At 39.4% G+C, this 25,618-nt stretch overlaps 1 protein-coding gene across 1 annotated transcript; it reads left to right on the top strand.

Annotated features, from left to right (window-relative positions):
* The first annotated feature begins 16,117 nt into the window (after positions 1-16,117).
* Positions 16,118-25,329, top strand: ZFP64 (ZFP64 zinc finger protein). Its single transcript, XM_054392056.1, has 6 exons — positions 16,118-16,169; positions 16,613-16,852; positions 18,228-18,389; positions 19,378-19,440; positions 19,978-20,229; positions 24,029-25,329. The coding sequence occupies exons 1-6, from the start codon at positions 16,118-16,120 to the stop codon at positions 25,327-25,329; spliced, it is 2,070 nt and encodes a 689-aa protein (XP_054248031.1).
* The last annotated feature ends 289 nt before the right edge of the window (positions 25,330-25,618 follow it).

Here is a 25,618-nt window from a genome sequence, read left to right as displayed (position 1 = left end):
TAACTGTGTAAACAATGTCTGGCATTCAGAGACACAGTTGATTAAACACTTAATTGACCTAAAAACTGCATAAAATTTTTAGCATGAAGGTTTTCACAAGTATTTTCAATATTCCCAAATTTCATGTGGAAAAAAATCCTGCAATTGTGCAAGGAAATGTGTCTTACTTAATCTCGATAGGGTGTCCTGCCACTTCTACAGGTAAGAATGAACACAGACTTCAGTGACTCTCAGTCTTAAAAATAACAAAATGAATACTTTTCTATTTTTTTTTTTTACAATTTGTTAAAAAAAAAATCTTTTGGTACACCTTAATCTCAGAACTGCATTATCTAACTGTACTTATAAATAATTTTAACTGACATGTGAATTAGTTAGTTTTATACCCAAATGCATATATACAATGCTAAGTGTGTAAGTATGTAATTTACAAAGACATGGGGGTATTCAAAGGACTATATTTGCAGAGCTGAAGGGTTTTTTAAAAAAACTGATTCCTAATACTCATGTGTCAAAGAAGGAAGCTGAAACCCACAATGGTTAGAAAGAAAGATAATGAACTGCTTGCTACTCGACCTTAACTACAGTGAAGGGGGGAAAAAAAATCACTGTTAATCTTGCTACTCCAACCTTAATCAATTTTGTATTTTGCTTAGCTTTTCTTTTTTCAGCATGTATATAATTTTACATATAAGATATGCATGGTTTTATGTTTATTATCTGTATATAGGCTCACCCCAAACTGCTAATTCATCCTTAATTCTTCTGGTTAAAGTTACACAGTTAATGTTATTTTAACATAGGGCTTTTTCGTAATGTAATGATATTTAATTTGCATTAGCACAAGTGACATACAATAGATCATGCTATTATCATGATTGATATCAGATGAACTGGCATAAATTCAACGTTATAAATTGAGCCTATAAATGAAACTATTATTTTACAGGAATTACTGTAGTAGAAAGGCTAAGGACCCTCAAGTCAACCTCAGTCAAACCCACTCTTTAGAGTTTTATATTTTATGCCTGCAATAAATGCTTTTGTGAAAGCCCATAACAGGCAAAAAAAAAAAAAAAAGTCATTGGAAGTCTATTAATTATAATAATACTATCCAAAAAGCTGTGAGGGCTTATTTTTGTGACATCACTCTTTGATTTCTTACTGCCTTAAATTATCCCTTTGTTGGCTGGGTGAGGGTAACAGTCATACTTTTGTCATTAAATATAAGGAGTTTTAAAGCCTGATCCACCCTAGCTCTAATTGATATTGCTTTCATTTGGCAGATAGTGACCTGATTTATAATTTAAATATGCATCATTATATGCACCTCTTCTGTATAATGAAAAAGCGAAGTTACTCTCATCTTTTCCCGCAATGTTAACATCAAGGAAAAGTATCTTTCTTTTTTCCCTTTTATACTCAGAGCCTAATTGAAAACTGTTCATTGAATTTCAACATGATAGAAAAGTCTTTTTATCTCTCAATTTGTCCATTAGCTATTATAATTGAAGTATCTGCTACACAGCTGAATTGATATTGTTCTTGTTTAAATTCTGGAGTTCGCTAAATCTTCTATGAGGCATCAACTAAAAAAATATGGGTTAGGAGACATTAGCTAACAATATTGTCTAAATGGGACATTAGACTAGCACTCCACATGTGTAAAGCTACAGAAAGGAGGAAGTCATCTAATTTTACTGGAGAACGTGTTGCATAATAATCTTAACAGCATGACCATAAGGTTTGCTAATTGCCACATCTGTTTAACAGCTGTCAGATGTTTGCCATATGCTGCCATCAATATTACAACGGAGTACATTACAGGGAGTTTTATTGTGTTCGACTGTTATTTATTTGCCACAGACATTACTACAGCCAGTGACGTCTATTTATGTTAGATCACTAATTATATTTTAAAAGCTGCATGCACAACCCAGGTTTTTTAGCTTCTTTAGTCCCCATTTTTGATGATGTACCTAAGAACTTTTTCCCTACAGATCTCTGAAGTGATTTATAAATTTCTATCTCTTCTTATGGTAAATAATTCCTCTGCAAAATAACTTATTTATGCTGGTTTAGAAGGATGTTTCTAAACCCAAGTTATGTTTTAATGGTGATGTTTGTAAGAACTCAAAAATTAACTTCTTTTTCAAAGAACCCACTTCATCTTATGTTTCTTTTTACCAGGACACTGGTCAGGGATGGAAGATAAGTCAGTTTTACAGCTCAGAAGTTTGGACACCCCAATTCTAGTCCCAAAATTGACACTGACTCACTATGTGACCTTGCATTGTGTGACCTTCATTACACTTTGCCAATCTGCAAGCTAAATACCTGCTGTACAGCTTTACAGTACAACTCATTCCTTAAATGTCTGTAAAAAGTAAAAGGTGAGAGAGCACTATTGCCATTAAGCAGAGAAATATGGCTGATCATTGCTGTTCTTTTAAACATTCTTCCAGGGATCTTTTTTAACTACTTCTTTCAAGTGGTCTGTGCGTTACTTTTTTCTTTAACTGCAGCTACTACAGCAAAGAAATAGGAAGCAGAGATTGACAAAGTGCAGACTAGGCAAAATATGCATGATGTGATTTAATATGAGTTGATAGGTGTCACTGATCTCTATTATAAATAGACTGTGTGAATTCCATATGATGTATTATTTATCCATTGTGGATGCCTTTTTGTTTCATTAATAAACCTGGAAATCAGACGTATACGTTTCCAATGATGAGGTTCTGGCAATACAAGGCATTGTGGCATTTGCCTGCAATTGCTCAATTATTTTGATGATTTTCTTCTTCTTTCTCTATAAATTATTAATGCTTGAGATGTTTGCTCAAGATTCTCCTGATTTTAGCTCATTTGTCCAGCTGAATTCTTTTTTTCTCCTCTCATTAGAGAAGATTATTGCAGTGTAAGGACTTCCACTTTGACCTGAATTCCAGCTCCTTTGAGATGCTGCAGTGGAGTACACAACATAGACTCTGAGGTCTGAGAACTCCAGCAAATCTCACGTTAACAATGCATGTTCAGTTGAAATCTGCCTCAAAACGGAAACTCTTATGCTGTTGTTCTACCCACAATTAAAAATGTTTCCCTGGTATTTCTGTACTTGAGGAAGTTAAAATACACTACTGTTTACTTAGGAAAGGACTTGAATTTTTCAAATTTCTGGAGAACAGTAAGCAGCACCCAGTGCTTCCCTCTTTCTGAAGATGCTCATGCAAAGATATCTGGGAAGATATTAAAGTGCAGAGTTTAAAATAAAAGGCAAACCTGGGTGCTGTTCCAGAAGCCACATCATCAAGCCTGAGAGTCCTCTGATGGGCAAGGATGATGGGGGGCACTCACTAGAGGAGGACAATGGGGCTGGGAAACCAGACAACACATGCCTAGAGGAGAAGTAGGTGCTCAACTCCCATGAGAAACCAAACTGCCTTAAGGAATGTCTCCATCAGTAATCTGAAATTTGTCTGCCTTCTGCATTTGATCTCCTTATTTTCTTCTTATATGTTTTTTAATGCTGTTTGTAGCCATTTCAATTATGTGATTTCCTTATCTGTATACCATTGAGAATACTGTACAAGAGTTTATAAACAGCTACTAAGTTTATCTGCCTGTCATTTGGTTTTCATTATGCAAGATAACAATCTTTCTCATATCTTATAAGGAGACATAATGTGATTGTTTCTAAATGGGGAGGGGGAAAAAGTCTAGTCTGCATTATCCTTATCCTTATAGTATTTGTAACATCAGTGGTGTCAGCACAATCTCCAGCATTTTTCCTTTCTGTGGTCCAGGAAGAATTATCTCTCTAGGTTTTTGTGTGTGCTGCTATCTCTTCTTTTTCTCCATTTTAGACACAGTGAGTTTCTTATCTGGAGCACAGTTATGTGGCCACAGATTTGCCTATACTCAGTCTGATCATTCCTAACTATTTTGAGGGGTTCATGCACTGAAGGGAAGGATGAGAGGCAATTGTCAACAGTTCACTGTATTAAATATGGATAGATATTATTCATGTAATTTGACAGTTCTTGACTTTCAGCTGTATAATGACAGTGAAATGGTAGGAATTTCAGCAGCTGAACTTCTGTCTTACTTCAAGATAAGCTTATCAACTGTAGCCTGAATCCATTCAACTCATAAGCAGATCAAAACTCATGTCATGCTGAATTGCTGTGCTGATTCCTGCTTCCTACTACTGCTTTACATGTCCATATGGTCTTAGTTGTTTGCCATCTTACAGTTATTTTGCAAGGTTTTTAGGAGACAGACTGTCTCTTGTATTTGTTCAGCACCTTGTACACTGAAGCCATGGATCCTGCTTGATGCCACCAAATGCTCATGTAAGATAAATAACATGTAATGAAGTGATAATAAGTTATGCACTTGATCTATGAAGAGTAACTGCTTTGTTTGGCTTCCCATTTAACATGAAAAACCTCCCTGAGGCTTCTCTTGTGCTATCTATCCCAGAGACTCAGAGGGGTCTCTGAACAATATACAGGAATCATTCAGGCACTCTCACCATACAGCATCATGTGGCAGCTGCAGACTAAACAATGTCTTTAAGTTAAGGATTGATCAAGAGTCTATGGAATTTCCATGCTCCCTTACGTACATTCCAGATTACAGTTTCCAAACTGGTGAGATTTGGTGGGAGGAAGCAAAATGGTAGATTTGGAGAACTTTTGGCAGTTGACTATTGAATTTTAAAGGAAAAAAAAAATTAGAAAGCAAATGTGAAATCTCTCTTTATTCATCTCATTCTTTTTCCTCTCTACCATTTCACTGATCTTACAGGGGTTATAAACTCCTCCAGGCAGGGACTGTCTTTCTGGTTTTGCCTGTATAATGAAGAGCATAAAACCATACAAAAATGTCCAGATGTTGATACTGGCTGCAGCCACAGGCTGCCCTATCTTCAGCCAGACCTTGTCCACTCACCATTGCATCCAGTGTCCCTCCTATATTGGCAAATGTGTGACACTAACAAAAGTCAGTCAGTACAGACTTCCCCAGAATATTCTCTAATAATTTATATTTATTAAATCATTGTATATATGTTTTCTTTCTCTGAATTTGGTTGCTTTTTGAGAACACTTTTGAGCAGCAGTAAACAAAAATGATCGTTGCCAGAATAATGGAAGATAGAGAAGCCCTATTTGACTTTTCACTATAATATGTTGGTAGAAATTTGACTTCAGGTTTCAGAATTAAATGCATGCCTCAGTGGCTCAGTTTATGCAGTCACAATTATATTTACAATTAGAAATAAAGTAATCAGGAATAGAATTTTTTTTAGTGGCTGAGTGTACAAAATGAGTTGGCAAGAAAATGTAGGTTTAAGCCATTCTTTCTTCCCCACAATTTAGGATCATTTAAGCTTCATCTCTGATATACATTAGGAACTTATAGGCTAATGAAGTCCACATGGGACATTGTTACAGCTACAGATTGCTGGATCCCTCACTAGACTCCCTCTTGCACAGCAAAGTCCCAGTGCTGTGGACACAACAACAGGACATAAAACCACAGCAGTGACTCTGCACAGTTACAGCATGCAGTGGTTGCCTGTAAATATTTTAATTCCTTTATAACAAAACAGCAAAGCTTTAACTGGAAAGGCAGATGGGGAGAGGGCACGTGGCATCATGTAATTGAGAATTCACGTGCCCTGCCAGGCAGGGTTAATGGGCACTGCCCTGCAGTAAACTGGCTCCTGTGAATCCTTGAAATGTCAAAGTGGTACAAAACAAGATTGTGAACCAGGTCCTTCTGGTGTTAAATGGAGGCTGCAGGGCAGCTCTGAACCCAAACGCATAATTTGTAGACACAGGATGTCATTTACGATTGCTTACCTCTCATTAAAACTAATCAGAATAACTTTCTGTGAAAAATTGATTTTTAATTGGAAGAGTTAAATCTGTGAACCTGTTTTATTTTTCCTTGAAAAGCTGGAAACATTTCACTGAGAACTGATGGAGAACATCCTCCTTTGCTGATCATTTCAAAAGTACTGACTAACTTCTTTTTCATTCAATCTTTGGTGAAAATTAGTAATGAAAAATATTTGTTTGCATGCTTTGCACAGTGACTTTTGTCAGAAAAGTAATTTTCCATTAAAAAGAAAACAAGGGATGTTTTCACTTGCCAGATTGAGAAGCACATTAATGCTGGGATGCAAACAGGAGGGCAGGCTCTTACAGTGGGCTTCCACACTTCTCATGGTACTTTTCAACAGGACTGTCACTAGCAGCACAAGGTGCAGCAATGTCAGTTTTAATTAAAACCTTTTGTTTTACCTATTGCACAGAACAGCTGCAGCATAAACTGAGAAGCAAAGGCACCACAACATGTACAAGTTCAGGTTTTGTTGAGCATAAATAGGAGACATTACTGATGTGAACCTTACACAAAGCTGGTTTCTCCAATAAATTCCAGGAAACGTTAATCACTTCTGCCTGAAATACTCCACACAAACTTCTGCTGATTTTCAAAGGACACCAGCTAGAAAAATCTGCAATGTTTTTTCCTCAAAATGTAAAAGGCAACTAACCACTTTATGCTTATGATGTATGTGTGTACAGCTTATGAATCACGGCTTAGATACCACGAAATAAGTAGCCCACAGAAGTTGCTAAATCTAATTCAGTAACAATTACAAATTTAAGCTTGCTCCTCAGGCTTTCTGAAGAAAACAATACCTACAGGGTAGACAGTAGCAGTTTACTCTTACTAACCACAGATAAACCTTGAATATGTCTAAGATGAAGGAGCTTAAGTAACAAATAGTTGTAGGCATCAAGTTCTTTTCAAATTTCAGCATGACTGAAAAGTACAATGCATAAGTATGTAAGCTTTAAGCTGACCCAGGACAAATCTTGCCTGGAACTGAATGCCCATCTGAGTATAGAAAGAATGAGCTGGATGAGGAGGTGTGATCCTGAAAGAAGTAAGTTATTTCCTTCCCAAGCAATTAAATGGGACTGAACTGTGTACCACAAACCCCAGGGTGGGGACCTTCATCTCCTTAAGGACCTGTTATTAAATAACTACCACAGGACACCATAAGCTGGTGTGTGTCTAATAGTCCTTTTATAAATCTGAGCTGCAGCTGTGAGAGTGTAAGCAAAAGCACTTTGAAACAGCTATGTGAGCAGAAAAACTATCATGGAGCAGCCAGCCTGGCCTCACCACCGCCTCCGAGCCTTTCAGCAGAGCTGGCTGCGTGTTTCCCAACCCCTTCCACCCAAAATAAATCAAGTGCACAAACACATGAACTGAAACAGATTAGGGAGCATTTACAACTGCCCTGTTATAAGTGGTGGAGCTGGAAATGTCCTGCATGGGGAAAGGCGAAAGGAGCCTGTAAATGGGAATGTCTCTGGGCAAGTGAATCTGAAGGAGGACGTTTGCCTCCAGCCTCACTCCCACTGCCAAGTCCCCTTTTACATGAAAATCCAGGTAAGCAGGTTCATCTCTAAGGAGGGAAAGATTGTTAATTAGATAATGAGATTCATGTTATTTAATTGCAAACCTGCTAATTCTGATGTGCAATGTGTTTTGATTCTTTACTTGCTTCTTTTCAGAGATTGATGTTTCCTTTGTGAGCATTCACAGAAATACCCTTGCAAGATGTGCATCTTGTTTTCATGAGAATTATACTAAAACCCCAGGGACCAGCCATTGTATTACCTGAAGTTACCTTTATATCATAAGATACAGGTAGCAACTAGTCAAAAGGCACAAAGGACCTTTGGAATTTAAACTTGTTAGGTGTTCTGCTTAATATATCTGAGCAAGAATTTATGCTGGCATTGAAGTTTTCAGAGCTAGGCTGTGCTATTTAAAATGGAATTTCACGCTAATGAGCCTCTTTCCTGTGTGGAAAGAGATTTCAAAGTATACTCATTTGTACCAGTCGTTCTGTATGAACAGGAAAGAACCCCAAGTACAACCAAAGAGCACCCTCTCCTGGACACCAACACCATGCAAAATGCTCCTGCAGAAACACAGACCTTGCAGCAAGTGTTAAGAGCAATGATGGTCCTAAAGGAGAAAGGAAGAGAAGGTAAGATGCTGGAGATAATGTTACATATACCATTTTCCAAGAAAAAACAGAACAAAATTCCTCTACTTTTATTTTTCTCTTTGTATTCTATTTATTCATGAAAAAAAAAGTAACCAAAACAACCAATTTAAAAGGTTCCTTTTCATCACAGTTTTATATTACTAGACGACCTTTCAGGTGGTTCACTTAAAAGATCTGGGTTCATAATTTTTTCTATCTAACAGATCTTTTTTTTTCTGTTTCTGAGTTTATCACAAAACATTTCCCCCCCCCCCCCCACTATGTATGTTCAGAAAATAGTTTGTAAAGCTATGCTTTATTCTGTATTTCTTTAAGAGCAAATATCTGATATTCTGCCTTCTCCAGGAAAATGATCTTATATGTCTGATTCTTGACTGACTAAATTTAATTCTTAAGTTCACGTTTCCAATGCAAATTTAAAATTTGCTTTCAATGACTCTGCTGCCACATTCTCTGAAACTCATAAAGCTTGATAATAGATGAATGAATTTGTTACAACATTCCTGAAAAGCAAACACATATGACGACAGGGAATATTACCATGATAAAGATCTAATTGTTAAATGAAAATTAGTAGCAGTTGAAGTTCAAACAGTATTTCCCCAGCTGTGATTTTTGCATGCAGATGTTATTCTAAAGGAACTTAAGATGTCACCCCCCTCACATTTGTTTACACCTTTCATGATCTCTTCAGTGCCTGGAAAAAACACCAGTACCAACATCTTGTGACATGACCAAAAAGCTAAAGCCTTCTTTCAGAAGGATTCTAATTTCTGTTATTTCTCTTGTGCAATGGGTAATACAGAGTTCAAGAATAGTAGTATTAAGCTGTGCTGCCACAACAAAATACTTTTTATTATTATTTTACACCAGGACTAACCAAGCTTAATACTTTGACAATTAGAGATCAGTAAACAGAATTTTCTAGTTGAAATATCCTCCAGTGCTTTGTATAGTAGCAGCATGTTTACACAGTTACACAGTTCAAAGGCAGAGTTCTTTGCACATCGTTTCTGACAAAGCTTGGGAGTCCTATTTCTTCTCTGTGTCATGGGTAAGTTTATTAAAATTTGCACACAATGTCCAATATACTTTGTTTATCATTCTATCAAATGTAATCTACAATAGCATAGAAAGAAACTCAACTCTTGCTCGCTTCAGTAATCCAACTAAACTCAGAACAGGACTTTCCTTGTAAGAAAAACTTGCAGTCATGAGGAGCTGTAGCTCCAATACCCAAAATGTGATATTTAATAACTGATGTATAATTACACAATACAAAAGGAATTTTGTTTTTATCTATCATCAGCTAATCTAGCTGAAGAAATCTTTTAATTTAAAAGCTGGAGAGGTTTGATCTCTAGAAGCGAACATATAAACAGAAGTCCTTCCTACTATCATGACAGTACAACATTCCACTTTTATGGACCTTTGCAGAAACGATAGCAGTGTGAGGAAACTAAATGAAGGTGGGTTTAGGGCAAATTGATAGGCACTGCTTGTACTGGGATTCTGCAGTTTTTTCTGTATGCACAGGTTTCGTGAAAGATGGTATGATTTATAGAGAAAAACCGTAGGAAGAAGATTATTTCTGGTAAGCTTTAGAGTGTATGAATTAATAAATTCTACTTGTCCTGGCTCTTAGGAATTCCATTCTGTCTAAATTTCAGTTTTGTTTTCTACTTTCCCTCCCCGGTAGAGTTGAACCTGGGAATAGCATCACTCAATGGCTCGTTAGTTTGATAAAGTGGCATAAGTGACTATAGCTACAATGGGTACTTCTAGCTCAGAAGCATTTATAGGTCTCTAGGGAATTCTGAAAAACACCAGAAAGTCTTTAGGTACTGAATCACAGGCAAGTATTTTGAATCTTTAATTTTTTTTTATATATTCTTTTCTATGAGAATGTCAGAACTAAAATATGGAATATGCTTTTCCCACTTGGTTTCTATTACTTGTAAAGCATTCAAAAGCTTCTAGAATAAAATTACCTCTATGCCCTGCAAGGGAGCATGGAAAACTCCACAGAGTATCAAAGGAGTCCCTCTGCTGGTCTTGTTTTCCATTTTTACCCTAAATATAATAATAAAAATGACTAAATATTAGACTGGCACTGTACAATCTTGGATCCAGCATTTATTTGTTATCATGTTTATCCCAGTGGAGTTTTACTGTACATTTATATTTATACAAAATGTGCTGAAATATATTCCACAAATTAAATAGTTTATTTTCAAGTGTGACATATTCATCATTATAATAACCTAAGTTTGTTTTAAAAGTTTGTTCAGATGATAGCAGCCAATTTGCATTTAGAAAAAAGAACTGAAACAGAAATGCAGAGAGATAAGAGGTGCAGAAAGGAAGGGAAGGCATGGCAGAGAAGCAGTCTGCAAATAAATAAGTGAATTGCAGATAACGGACTTAAAAACAACAAAAAGATTACAGTTTAAAAAAGATCCAACCATTTTAGGTTGGGGATATTGGGGATATTCCAATTCAGCAAAAAACTGAAGTCCGCACAACACTCAGCAGAAAAAGCGGCATAAAACATTTTCCTAAGGATATTCAGAGCCTCATATCAGAATGAGCATTTTTCACACTCCAAGCCCCAGACCACTGCAGGCTGCCTGTGCACCCAGCTGCAGCAGAACAGAAATGGAAAGCTCAGGTTGATGCAACTGGTCACTTGTTCTCAGGTGCCCTACGCTGCACCTCCATCCTCGCATGCAGTATCAGAGCGAGGAGACTGCACCAGCCAAAGCTGTCAGGCATTGGGTAAGGGACAAGATACACTGAGGAGCAAATGCAGATAATCAGAATTTCCTTGAGAAACTGAATTCAATCCTGAAACAACAAAGCTAACTTTTCTAATCATAACTGTATGCTTTCCAGTGTATGGAAGACAGTGAAGCATAGTTGCAGAGTTAACCCCATAAAGCCCTGAAAATTTCCCCTGTGTGGAGTTAGGTCTGCTTTCTGACAATGAATAATTAGGCATCTCAACATCGAAATACATTTCTATTTTGTTACAGTATTCATATGAGGTTTAATCACAGTTGTCAATGTGCTATTTCATTGAATAATATTTTCATATTGAATTATTTTACAGCTCATACAGCAGTAAGAAATATCTTAAGGTACTAACTGATTATTTAAACTTTATTTATTGTAGAAGAAAGCAATGACATTGAAAATACTGTATAAAGAGCAAATACATTAAACAGCAAAATCCCTACCTTGCCTTATGAAGTGACATTATTTTAAAATATTTTAAAAACATCATCATAATTACATGTTATCAACACAGAGACAGATTACCTATTATTTTAACATAATTAATTTGAGCTCAGTGCATTCGTGTTGCTGTGTATGTCATTATCCATCAATATAATTATAAAATGCTAAAATTGGGTTTTGAATCTTCAAGTTATTTAATTAGCTGGGTTTTTTCCTCTAAACCCACCATTCAATTGTCTCCATCTTCAATGCCTGAAATTTTTAACTGCCAATTTATTATTTGTTTTTTGTCTCTCCCCTAGGCCACATTCCAATCTCGCTGGGATGTTTTTGCACCAGGGCCTTCAAAAGATAAGCTTAGAAGCACTAACTTGACCACTAGCTTATAACCAAGTTAATATTCTTTTTCTTGCAATGCTGCTGGGTCAGGGTTTTTTCATGTTTTATTGGTATGTGCTGCTTCATTTATACTTTCATACCTATTTTTTATCACTTCTTTTTGGTTTTAAACCTATCCTTCTCCATCCGATATGAAAGGCAAATGAAACAACAGTGTAATGATTTAAAGGGCTTTCTGTGTGACAGGGTTTGTTCTCCTGTCTAGCTCAAGTGATGACTCTTTTCCCAGTACTTCAATAGGCTTGCTTGTCTGCTTGCAAGGTAGGATACGCTGCCCCTGTGTGATCTCAGATGACAGGGGGGAGTGGATGGAAGCTCCGTATGAAGGTAAAAGTCTACACGTTTCTTGTTGTACATAAATGTCTGTCTCCAGAAAAGCACTGAGGCCACAGCTGTCCAACACAGTGCCTGGGAATGCCTGTCTCTGAGGCTCTGCTGAGGCTTGACTTTTTTATGCCTCTGATTTTTTTTTCCTTTCTCTCTCATGATTGACATTTGTCTTTTCTGGGCCTTGTTTGCTTGCACTGCACTTGTAGGGAGCCTGAAGCACTGCAGTATTTTCATTTCAGTCAGGTTAAGGGTGATGAAGATTACACATGCATACTGATTTATGCCTTAAAGCCTGGAAATAGTGTCAAGTGTGATCTCAGCAGAGCTCTGCTCGATGACTCAAGTGCTCAGTATGGTATTACACTCTCAGACATCAATCCTCATCCAGTAAAATGAAAACTCTCTGTCCAGAACATTGTTCAATAAAGTCCTGATCTGTAAGTCTTATTAGTTATTAATAAGATAACGGTGTTTTCAATGTTCATGCCAGCACCAGAATCGAGTCTTTATCAGGCTAAGTACTGCAGAAACCCCAAGCAGTGAGTAGTGCCCGCCTCAAAGAGCTTTCGCTGTAAATATGCACTCGATAACAAGTATCTCTGCAAGCCATGTTATGCACATACTGAGAACGTTTCACTCAAAAGGTCTTATGCAAAGAGGCGATATAACTGCAAGCCCTATGTTTTTAAAGACAAGTCTTCACATGATTATATTTGAAAGTATCAAGTATCAGGAATTCTTGTAAACAGCAGTGGATCTGAAGGTGGCTATTATCCCAAAGGCATGAAGCATTTTTAAATATATCAAGCTCTGCATTAGGCTGAAATTACTATAGACTTTTTTTACTTTTTTAAGCATATATGTAAAACAAAACCCAGCGAGTGATCTGACAGCAATTATTCCCTTAAGCTAGAATAGCCCAAGGACATGAACCACAAGCACCTGCACTGCCAGCTACTGGTTCTTTTTGGGCAGGTGCCTTTCTTTCTCTGTTTTAACCATATGTAGCTGCCTGGACCTGAAAAACACTTCCCAGCACAGACATTACTGAGATTCCTATGTCCTTATGAAAAGTACTCAACTAGCCTCACCTCCTTTTCAAGAGATGTGAAGAATAAGGCAAGAGCAGTCCATGACTGAGGACTTTTCTTCCAATTGCCTCCAGCCTCTTTCAGCACAGGGAACTGAGTTCAGTTTGCTACTGACCAAACCCTTTTTGCAAGACAATTGGAAGGAATGATGGAAGGGGTGGAGGGAATTCCTCTTTCCGATGCCAGTTGCAGCAACACAGTTAGCTCTGGATCTTGTCCTGTAAGTTAATTTATCACATCTTGTTACTAGTGTCCAACTGAATAATGTAGCAAATGCTTCTAAAGGAGCTGGTAACACATCAGACGTGAAACCATTCATACCTGACTCAGTACTGCAACCTCAAATCCTACCTGTCTCAATTAAATATTGTTACCCTGACACCCAGTCTGAAGGGGCAAGCACATCAGTGAGTACAGCTGCAATGCTCTTTCCCTGCTGTATTTGTTCTGGCAGTCAAAAGGAAGCACACAACCTTCCCTAACTGTCATCACAGGGCCTTGCATAAAAGAAACTTCACTTTTAACAAAACATAACACCTATTCTTTCCTAATCAAGTCAAGCAAGCCTTTATTCTAATGAAAAGGCATTAAATGGAGGGAGAAATGGATTTAAAAAAAGTTACGCTGTACTCCAAAGTACATCTGTGACTGCAACTATAATTGGTGGATAGACAGACAGGCAGACACTCTGTCAGCTTTGGAAATGGGTCATGGTGTTCTGGAAAAAACAGCAAAATGAGTTAAAAGTCAGCTTTCAGGTCTACAGCTCTATCTATACTCCAGAAAAACAGATTCAGGTTGATTACTCTTACGTTAAGATTTCATTTCTTTTGGATATATTCCCAAAACAGTCTCATCAGCACTAACCGTATTCTTATTTCTGTGCTATGCTTTACAAGTACCAGCTGTGTAGCCAGGATAACAGAAAACCATCTAGATTTCCAGAATCAATGTAAATGCCATAATAATTATTATTTTGGAAGGGGGGGCAGAATTCTGATTAACATTTTGAAGCTTCTAGTAATGTTCCCACATTCAATACATGTTGTGTGGAACTTGGTTTCCTTCTTTGCTATATTTTAATTACAATCAAACTTTTAGTCTAAGATTGGATTAAAATGTATCTGAGATCTAGAAGTGAGATAAATCTGATCACTGCAACCAGCACTAGCATGTACTTATCAAACAGTTAGCAAGTTTCACAGGCCAGAACTATGACTATTACCTTTTGTGTCTTATCTTGGCCCCTTAACAATCCCATGGCTGTGCTATATTGTTTTGGTAAAATAGGTCAACGGAAACATCAAGTAGACACTGCTTTCCCAGGAAAATAAAACTTCAAGTGTAATATGAACTGGCATCTGAGATTCTGGGTATGTTTAATGCATACACAAACTATTCTGCATTTATTAATTAATACAGTTACATTTACACAGCTATAAAAACGTTTAGAAAAAAATCAAAATCACGAGAAAGCAAAATTCATAGTTGGTCTTCTCATTCATGTTCAGCCATGTTATGTGACCTTCAGTTACTCATTAGTCCTTCTTCCTCCTTCTGAGCTGCTTCAGCCCTGTATCACCACGTGTCATCCTCTCCACTACTGTGAACTCCCCAGAGCACAGAAGAAATATCAGTGCATAATGCAAGTCTGAAGGTAGCAGGAGCCTGAATTGGATGCAAAGTGCATGTAGATGGAATGTGTTTGCCAGAGACTTCAGCTGCCAAACACTAAGTCTTTACAGATCACATGCAAATGAAGCTTTTTGCACCTTACAGCTTGCTGAAATTCAAGTAACAAAAGGCATCTACCCAAAGTAAAGGCCATCTGACTTCCAAATTTCCATTTTCTACTCAGTGTATGTATAATGCTGTGGGTCTTTCCTGAATAGCTGCATTTTTAATATAGGGCAAAGCAACATAACTTTCAGTGAGCTGGCACTCCAAAATGGCTGAGCCTCTTCGTTGCTGCAAAGCATGAAACCCATTTGGCACAAAACATCAGTTCCCACTAAAAAAGGGGTGTCATTGTATAGGAGAAGTCTTCTCTAACCCCAAGCGTGAGGATCACTATCTGTCTATAATGCACACTGAGGTCTACATCCAGAAACCCACTCAAACAATGGAGAGGCTTTTCAGTAACTTCAGTATCATATTCCTATTTGGGACTATAGATGAAATGATCTTCAAGATTTGCAGTGAGCATGACACTTCTTATGGAAGAAAACTATCCTGTCAAACAAGGGGTCTTGAAAAAGGAAACTGGTGAAGGAGCTGGAATACAACGTTGATTTTCTATTAATTATGCCTGTGCAGCCAGTTTGGTTCTCTGCAGAACTTAATAAACAGGATTCCACGTGAAGGCTAGTAACACCACCCAAAAGAAAAGGCCAAAACCTGAGACTGGTACTCACTGCTACTACCCCAATATTTAATCCCAACACCAGCCCTAACTTGTTGCCAAACTCCCACAAGCACTGCTAGGCAAACTGTAGCTCCAGTTTAAGATTAAGGCCTCTGTGGGAAGCAGGCAGGAGGCCTCAGCCCTGCTTCCACTCCATGGTGGGCAGCACAGCCGCCTCAGCACCAGGCCAAGGCAGCCACCTGCTCTATAGCAAAGCACACATGGGGCAGCTCGCCTTCAGGGAACGCACAGGCCTCACGTTTGTGGTGACAAGGTTTAATATGGCGGTTTGGCATGTCAGGGATGTTCCTGCACGGGGTCTGCCCTTGAGACCAGTGCGAGCGGCAGAAACAAGAAGCAGCTTCTGCCGTACTACGGCGAGCCCGGCGGTAGGTAAGGGCAGCCGCAGCTTCACCGCCGCCACTGAGCATGCTCGGCTCCGCCACATCCGCCCTTGCTCGGTGGCCGATAGGCGCCGGGCAGCGGTTCCCCGCCAGTAATAAGCCCCGTGCAGGTGGCTGAGGTGGTGTGCAGTGCCTTGCGGCCGCCATGAACCCCGGCGGCGGGGGGGCGGCGCCGACTTTCCCTGGGCCCGTGCAGTGTAAGTGCCACTGCGCGCCGGCTGGGTATGCGCGGTCCGGGGCCTGCGTCGATGGAAGTCGAGCTGAGACGGGGCCTGGGGAGGCCCCGAAACCTGAGTAGCGTATGAAATGGGCAGGAGCGGAGCCCGGGAACCTGGCTGGGGGGGTGGAACCCGGGAATCTGGGTGAGCGCGGCGGGCGCGCAAGCGGTGTGGGTCTGCGGGACACCGGGCGGCGGCATCGAGCGAGCGCGGTGGGCCGCAGCCTCTGGGCGAGTGACCTCCGCGCGGCGCGGTGGCGGGGACCCCCTGCGGGACCCTGAGATCGGCAGAGAAACGTGCACGGGGCCACGGGCAGGCCCCAGTTTCTTTGGCCAGCGGGATGTCACTGTGTCAGTTTGAGCAGTTTTCACCCGTTCCCATTTTCTCGGGGCTTGCTCTTGACCGTACTCCTGTTTCCACAGTTCCCGGTGGCACCACGGTGCTGGTGGAGCTCACCCCCGACATCCACATCTGTGGCATCTGCAAGCAGCAGTTCAATAACCTCGATGCCTTTGTTGGGCACAAGCAGAGCGGTTGCCAGCTCACTAGTGCAACGGCCGGGGCGACCAGTACGGTCCAGTTTGTGTCAGAAGAAACTGTGCCATCTACACCGGCACAAACAGCAGCCCGGACCATCGCTTCAGAGACCCAAACCATCACAGGTATCATCGTGTTATCTACCAGGAACTTGAAAGCACTTGATCAGTGCAAAGTGGCAAAAGTGGCAGCATTATGTAGGCTCATGTGTCCCCATCATACTATGCTAAAAGAACAATTTCCACATTGGTCGTTGAGTATCTGCAGGCAAAGGAAGAAAAATAGGTCATGTGCTGTCTTGGGTTTGGGATAGCAACAGTTACTGAATTTGCTAATTGAGAATCAAGTTCACTTAGAGAATTGCTCAAGTCTAATGTGTTGTATAGCTAACTTGTGCAAACTAATTAAAATTGTCAATACTTATGAAAAACAATCAAATTACTACACATTTTATATTTTTTTAAGTGTGCTCTTGATGAAAAACAGGCACAGAATTGCTGTTGGGCACCCATCCAGGCCTTTTTATGTGAGAACACTAACATTGCTCCTACAACTGATTGGCAAGAAAAATATTACTCAAAATTTCTGCCTATGTAAAGGCTCAAGTGAGGTCCCAATCCTGGAGACACTCAACTAAAACTAGAATTTTGTTCCATGTGTGAAGGTTTCCCCTTCTATATATAGTTTTGTTTTATTTTGGTGAGAGACCTTAGTAAAATCCAAATTCTTTGACTTTAATTCGAATAGACAGCTAAGGGCAGAGCATCTGGAAGAGCAGTGAAACAGACTGAATTCAGGGCGTGCTTCCAGGAATTTTTGTATTATAATCCCTCAACTATGTGTGGGTTTTGGATGAGTCATTTTTCTGCTTCATATTTACTCATCTTTAAAATGAGGGCAGTTATAGACTTCTGCCCTTTTGGGGTGTAGCAGTTTAATTGATTTAAAAGCTGCTACTTTGGCTGAGATACATTCACCTGTTATTCTTGTGAGTAACAGCTAAAAACAGTAGCTTTGAAAGAAGCTGAATTTTTCAACCTTTTTGTTAATTGTTTATATGATGCCTTTTGGACAATGTTTGCCAACAATTATTTACATATAATCCATGTTATTTCTCTTTTGGGCTGTAGTACAAGCTGTGTTGAGAAACAGACATGCCTTTGTTAATGTAAGACCTGGACAGGCATCAGAAAAAACTGAATGAAGAAACTGAATGGTGCAGTTAGACAAAATTCAGAGGGACACAAGTGGACCTGTGCAAGGTTGTACTAAGTGCAATGTGGCTCAAATCATGATGGAATTTTCACTAATAGCAGGATAGCAAGGGAGAGAAGAGCCATTTTTCTTTTCCTCTCCGTGAGTTGAATAGGAAAACCCAGGAACTGAAATGCTGCTGGAAAAAACAGTATGGAGAAGTAGTTAATGAAACTAGAAAATAAATAGATTTTTTTCTGATTGGATAAGCTAATGTTCTAAAATTGAGCTCCTTTATGTGTTTAGTTTCTGCACCAGAGTTTGTTTTTGAGCATGGCTATCAAACGTACCTGCCCAGTGAGAGCAGTGAGCCACCAGCTGCTGCTGTTGTCTCTACCGCACCAAAAGCACGTTCAAGAAAATCCAATTCCTCACTTATGCAGAAGAAATTAAACTGCTGCTATCCAGGTAAGATGTGGACTAAATCTTCTTCCTTTTAATTTTAAAATTGATAGGTTTCATATAGTTATATGCAAGGTTTCTTTATCTTAAGCAGGTTAAGCAGTTAAGATACGTAGAACCTGGAAGGCAACCTTACATAGGTGTGTTGTACTGCTATGGATGCCAACAGTAGCTTTGTTACTGGTTTCACCAGGCCTATACCGTGGGATACTCTGGCAGTGCTGCAGAGTGTTTGTGTACAAACATTGTCCTGTGCCCACACTTGTAGCAATATAAGAGCAAACTCTTGTTACCTTTTTGCTAACTGCCTTATTGTACATGAGAAACGTTACACATGCGTTTTGCATGTGTTCTCTTTGGTCAGCATTTTTATACTAATGGATTGAACCAAATTATTTGGAGACCTTGATGAGTAAAACTCATGCAATATGCAGAAAATCTGCAGAGACAGGCATGTAGATGAGTACATCTTGAGAAGGGTGGCAGAAATCCCAGTCTCTCTTTATAAGCTTGCCTTCATTTGAAAGGCAAGTTTCAATTGTTTAGCATTCGTTTCTGTGCTCTTAAACTGTAGCACTTTCCCCTTGGATGGAATTCCTGAATGGTCAGCTGTTACCTGAGTTCCCAACTGCACTAACTTGAAGTCATACATGGAATTTAATTAGTTCCCCCAGCATCTCCTGTGTACTGCAAGGAGCATCTCAAATCCTAGGCAGAGATTCCACAGAATGTGTTTCAAAGCTTACAGAAAACAGTCATGCAGAGAGTGGATTGGTTCCTAGGAGAAGCTTTGGAAAACTGAAGTTCACAGGTAAGCTGGTCACTTTTCTGAGTAGGTGTGAGTAAACAAGATGGAGAGTTCATTTTCTGTTAATACTGAACTTTAAAGAAAATGCTTTTGAAAAAGAAATATAATGCCCAGAATATGGTAATGTATTTTTATTGTTTGTTACATTGTCCTTGAATTTAATGATCTTACTATTACCATTTTTAGGTTGCCAGTTCAAGACTTCCTATGGGATGAAGGACATGGAACGTCATCTACGGACACACACAGGTTTATATAGTTACCCTTTTTTTTCTTTTGGGTGATTTCTTCCTTCCGGATTTTTGCCAAAGGCTATTTTCCTACAAAGTGACATTAGGTTAATTGGATAGAATGTATATGGGGGGGGGTGGGGTGTACATTCTAGTATTGTAATTCTCTGCACCTGGGGAGTTGCCCATTTTGGGTAAGCCATGTCCTACGATGGGCAGTACCACTCACAGCTGTGAAGCTTGAAGGGTTAAATTTCAGAGGTGCCAACCATGTGTTTATCAGAGTGGCAGTGCATAAACCTTAGATGGTCCTTCATATGGAACAATGTTTTCCATATTTCACCTCCCTTCCCCCAAAACCTAAATTTCAGAGTTGTAAAGGGAGGAAGTCCCAAAGGGGTCTTCTGGTAGTGTTGCGCTTGCGTGAGTAGCCTTCTGGAGCATAGCAGAGTTCTGAGCGTCAGAGGAGGGCTGGTAGAGATGGGTTCCAGGGTGTCCAGCTTTTGAAAACATCGTAATGGTGCAAAAATTCTTGATGCTCTTCTGTGTGTTTCAGGAGACAAGCCCCATAAGTGTGAAGTTTGTAACAAATGTTTTAGTCGCAAGGATAAGCTGAAGATGCACATGCGGTCTCACACGGGGGTGAAGCCTTACAAGTGTAAGCACTGTGACTATGCAGCTGCTGACAGCAGCAGCCTCAACAAGCACCAGCGAATTCACTCCAACGAGCGTCCTTTTAAATGCCAGATCTGTCCTTACGCGAGCCGCAACTCCAGCCAGCTAACTGTACATCTCAGGTCCCACACAGGTAAGTCTATACTGGAATTCAGATCTGTAAAGGTTTGAAGGTCACAAGGAAGATTTTAAAAGATACGGAGGTGTCAGCATGCCAGAAGTGGCCTGCTTGAATTCTCAGAAGCACCAAGGCATCCAGCTTCTGTGAATTTCTTGGGCACAGTATCTGGTAAGGCAATAACAGTTCTACTGAAAATACCTGGAAGCAATCAGAAGACAGATCTGCCTCTTAGAAGATTTTCTTCTGAATTGATTTTGAAACTGCCCATTAGGTGTTCTCAAACCCGTAGAACTGAGGGATGTAATTGATTGATTAAGAACATCTAGTTCCTACCTGTGTCTGTCTCTCAGATCTGGTCCACTATATTAGAAACACTGAAATGACTTTATAACTGAGCTATTTTTTTCAGTGCAAACCTCAGCTGCACAATTTAATTTTTCTTGCACCAGTAAATTAGCAAGTAATTACTAACTGAGGTTATATCTTTCTTTGCCCTTTATTTTTGGTGCCTTCTATATGCAGACTGATGGACATTAGCAGTGTATGAGCAGCCAGAACTATATTCTACCCATATCATTTTTGCTCTGTGGATATTTATTCTCCAGGCTTATAAACATTGCATCCTTTTATATTTGCATTATTTATCTGTTTAGTTTTCATCAGATTTCTCTTTTATGGGTTGTTCCTAGAAGATATTTGCTGTAAAGATGTTGCTGTAGAGTTGTCTTTGTACAGTTGATTTTTGTTATGTTGTTTTTCACCTAATCCTGTGCTGTCTTTTATACGTTTTATTAGTTCTGTGAATTTTAGCTGCAAGGTGGTTACGGTTCAGTGATTACTAGATTAGCTTTGAACCTATCCTACATCTGGTTCTGAATTCAAGTACTGAACAGCATTAGTTCAGATGTGTGCAAGATGGGATTTATTTTGAGTAGATAAAAGAAATAAATCCCTTGTGCATTGTGAAGGAGAGGAGGGTTAAACCAATCTGTCTCTGGAAGAAAAGAGTCTTTTATACTTCACAAATCTGTTGTGATGGAACAGGCAGCACTGTCAGGCAGTTGTTTTACAAGTTTCTTTTTTTCTATTGCTATATAAGAAGATGTGTTGGTCAGTTAAAATAGTATGGGTTGGTATGGGAAGTTATCTGTTAGTAAACAACTGAGGACATGGTATTGGCTTTTCCCTGTGTCATATAAGAACATGCATTCTTGTATCTTTATGTAGATGGGCAGGTATGCTCTGAATCTGGTTGTGGAAGAACCTGAGAATGATCATGGGCCTCTTTTATTTCCAGCAGAGTTAGATTTTTGTGGCATTAAATATTGTAATAGTTCAGCACATTAGTATTTTGTATCTTAAGAAACTGAGTTATGCTAAAATTCAAGCCTTCAGTTTTGTTGTTTCCTCCATTTCTCAAAAGAAAAAAATTCTCTTTTGTAAATGGATTTTTTTTTTTAATTTGCTGAAAGGAGACATAAGACTTTTGAAAGTAATTTCATCCTTGTTAGGTTACAAAGCTGTTATGCACACAGTTTTAGGAGAAAAATAAGACTGGTGTGTAGAATATATTGGTTACTGGAATAAAATTACTCATTCTCTAGAAGGTGACTGTAATCCACATTTCTCAGAATGAGATCATCTACATAGCATTACTTGTTGAACTAGTCATCTAAAGATCCATGTGCTGTTAATTTAAGTAAAACTTCTCTTAAAATTAATAGTTCCAGGATCAGATACTTTTTTTAACTTACAGTCTGTCAGTATCAATTCTGTATGGACAGAAATGTAAAGAAATATAAGCAATAGAAGACTACTCTATATAAACAGAACCAACAGATTTTGTTATATTGAGTAAAATTACTAATTCTTTTTCATATATTGTGCTAGCCTGTATGTGAAAATTATCCATGAAATACGTACTGTGCCTTCATCAACAAAGTAGATAAAAATTTAGGAGCTGAGTGTGCAGCTGAGACTGTAAAATAAACTAGATGAACAAACAGTGCATCTTCATTAATAAAATCTGTTTAGTATAGATAATACACCATGTATCTCAATTATTAAACAGATACATGGATTAGCACAGTAGGCCACAACTTGATTTGAAAAATATGCAGCTAAACCTATGACATATGCAGCTGGATAAGCAAATTATGCAAAATTATACAGCTAGCACATACTGTATAAAATATTAACTTATAAATCAGCCATTTGCAGTTTGATTATTAAAGAAGATAAATGCTTCCTGAATTAAGTACATTCTCCTTTTCCTTCCCCCACCAAGGGTGTCTTAGAACCTAATAATACAATTCTACTTGTTCAAAGTAATACCTACCTAAAGACCTCATGCTTAGGTACTTTAGAGAACTACATATTTAAAGTAAAAAGGGAACAGTTATTTAGTTGGTAGTTTGCTTTGGATTTTTTTTAAGGGCTTCAGAATGGAGTCACTGTTCTTTACTCTGGAATTGATTATAGACAAAACAGCTACAGCTTTGTTTGGTCATGGATATTGTGACACAAGCCTGAAAATAAGGAAAATACAAAATAGTGGGTTAGATTCAGGCAGTTGAAACGGTTATTTGTGTAGGTAGTCTGACATAAATAGGCTTACAGGGATCTTGCAGATGAGTGTTCATTTTTCATGCTTTAACTTCACTTCCAACCACTGTTGTTAGGTTTCTGGAACAGCATTGCTGTGGAGAGGGAAGTTAAAAAAAAAAAAAAGAAAAAAGAAGCACTTCTGAACATTTTCTCTACCTGTTTGCATGAATACAAACTGGTGTTAGATTTTCCTTAGGCAATCTGTGGAACAGTATTGGGTATGATACATGGTACAAATATCCCTTTCTTGGTTGCTGCAGTGCCAGAAGAACAAAAGCTTAATGTTGCTTCTCTGTGTAAGCACATTTCCCCAAAGTAACATACTTGTATGTGTGTTTGATTAGTCTCCCATTTGTCTTTTCCAGTTGCAGTTACATAGCTCTGACTCTCCCTTTTTATTTTGTCTTTAACTGTAATAATGCTATGGTTGTGCAGTCACCTGACACCAACCTAGGTATGGACTTTTGTCCCTCATCTCCCTATGTTCTTGTCAGGAATTTTCACTGACTTCCTGTAGCAGCAGTAGTATTTGTGCCACACCACGTGAACCAGGCCAAAAAATGTGATCAGGTTTTCTTGTTAGCTGATCTAACTCACCATGTGGACAGAAGTACAGGAGAGGCAGTAAGCAATAAAAAAAACAAGATTGAGAAGTAAGATCAGTGCCCATAAAGCATCTGTTTCTGCAGTAGCCTGCCATTTACCCAGGCTAAAGTTCACTGAGGAGCCTCCTTGTAGAACTTGCAGTGTAAACCCAAGACATGGATGCGTTTATGTTGTTTTTCTTAGACCTCAAAAATAGAGCAGCTATTAAAGCTGCAGTGTTTGTTCTTGCCAATTTTGAACACTAGTTGAGATGCACTGTTGCTAAAACAGGACAAATGAGAAACCTCGGTCCTTCTCTGGAGCACGTTGAAGAGTTTTACACACAAAATTAACTAAAAATTGAGAATATCTAAGATGCAAACATGAAGAAGCAACAAATATGAGCAGGCATGCTCTTGGAGAGTTTGCTCACAGATGTGTCAGAGCAGGTGATAAATACCATGTCATTAAAGTTCTCCACATTTTGGAAATGTGTTGAGAGTTTACAGGTATTTAGAACAAGTCAGCTGAACATAATTGATTGTAGCATTAGTCTCTCCAATCTTGGTATCTCAGATATAATTTGAACTCTGTTTTTTTTTTTTTTTGTTGTTGACAGGAGATGCTCCTTTCCAGTGTCAGATGTGCCCTGCTAAATTTAAAATCAACTCTGACTTGAAGAGGCACATGCGTGTGCATTCTGGTGAGAAGCCCTACAAATGTGAGTTCTGCGAAGTGCGCTGCGCCATGAAAGGAAACCTCAAATCACACATTCGTATCAAGCACAACATGGAAAATACTCTCAAGTGTCCAGAGTGTGAATTTCAGTGTGGAAACAAAACAAGCCTTCGGCACCACATAAGAACTCACCAGCCTGAACAACCAGTGAAGTGCTCAGAGTGCAACTACTCCTGCTCCAACAAGGCAGCTCTGAAAGTGCACGAGCGAATCCACTGCAAAGATCGGCCCTTCAAGTGTGAATTCTGCAGCTTTGATACCAAGCAGCGGAGCAACCTGACAACTCATGTGAGGAAAGCTCATGGTGACAAAGCCAAGACCAAGAAGCAAACAGTGGAGAAGAAGGAAGGAGATAAGCCAAAGCAAGGTGGCTCCAGGCAAGTTGCCAAACTGGATGCTAAGAAAGCATTTAAGTGTGACCTGTGTGACGCTTCCTTTGTCCGAGAAGATTCTCTTAGGAGCCATAAGAAGCAGCACAGTATGTATAACGGATCTAAAAACAATGAACTGGCTGTCCTGCAGCTCCAGATGGATCCCAGTCGGCAGACCAGTGCCCCAATTACAGTCAGTCACCTACAGGTCCCGCTTCAGGCAGCTCAGGTTTCTCCATACAATGAGGGAAGGGTCAAGATCATTGTGGGTCACCAGGTGCCTCAGACTAGCAATATTGTTCAGACTGCATCAGTGAATGTCGTGCCTCCTACCCTAGTTAGCCAGAATCAGGAAGACCTCTCTGCCAACAGCCGCTTGCAGCTCCTTGGGCAAGTCAGTCTGTTGGCACCACCTCCCCCTCCCATATCTCAAAGCGAAGCAGGGCCTGTGGCACAACCAGCAGTTCTTCTCACAACCCACGACCAAAGTGATGGAAGCGCTTTACATCAGACTCTGATTCCCGCTGCTCCTGTCAGCAGTCACGAGGCTTCAGCAAACCAGGCTTTCATCACCAGCTCTGGAATCAGCTGCTCTGACTTAGAAGGCCTTAATGCTTTGATACAAGAAGGAGCAACTGAAGTGACTGTGGTTAGTGATGGAGGTCAGAGTATTACAGTGTCTACTTCAGCTCCCCCTCCTCCTATCTTTTCTTCATCTTCTCACACGGAAGCCCCTAAGCAGACTTATTCTATCATTCAGAGTGGAGCCCATACAGCTTTGCTGTGTCCAGCAGACTCCATACCGGATTAGTCCCAAAGTTCTGTAACTAAACAAATTTCAGTCTCAGAGGTAGCACTGAATTCAGCAGAAATGCACAGGACAGAAGTAAATGCAGGATTTGCCCTACAAAGCCAGATACCGGCTCCTTACACATTTTAGTTGTCTGTACATAGAAACATGTCTCATGTGAAAAAAAGATGTGTATATTTATATGCCTCTGTTGAAAGCAGAGGCTATGTTCTTTGTAAAATCTGAGCTTCCAGCCAACTGTTGGTGGTTCACCAAGCAGCAAGCTTCATGGAACCCCATTCTTGTATTG

This window comes from Indicator indicator, chromosome 24 (genome assembly GCF_027791375.1).
Source record: "Indicator indicator isolate 239-I01 chromosome 24, UM_Iind_1.1, whole genome shotgun sequence".
NCBI classification, from domain to species: domain Eukaryota; kingdom Metazoa; phylum Chordata; class Aves; order Piciformes; family Indicatoridae; genus Indicator; species Indicator indicator.
Note: the sequence above shows the minus strand (reverse complement) of the source record. Positions and strands in the feature narration are given on the sequence as shown.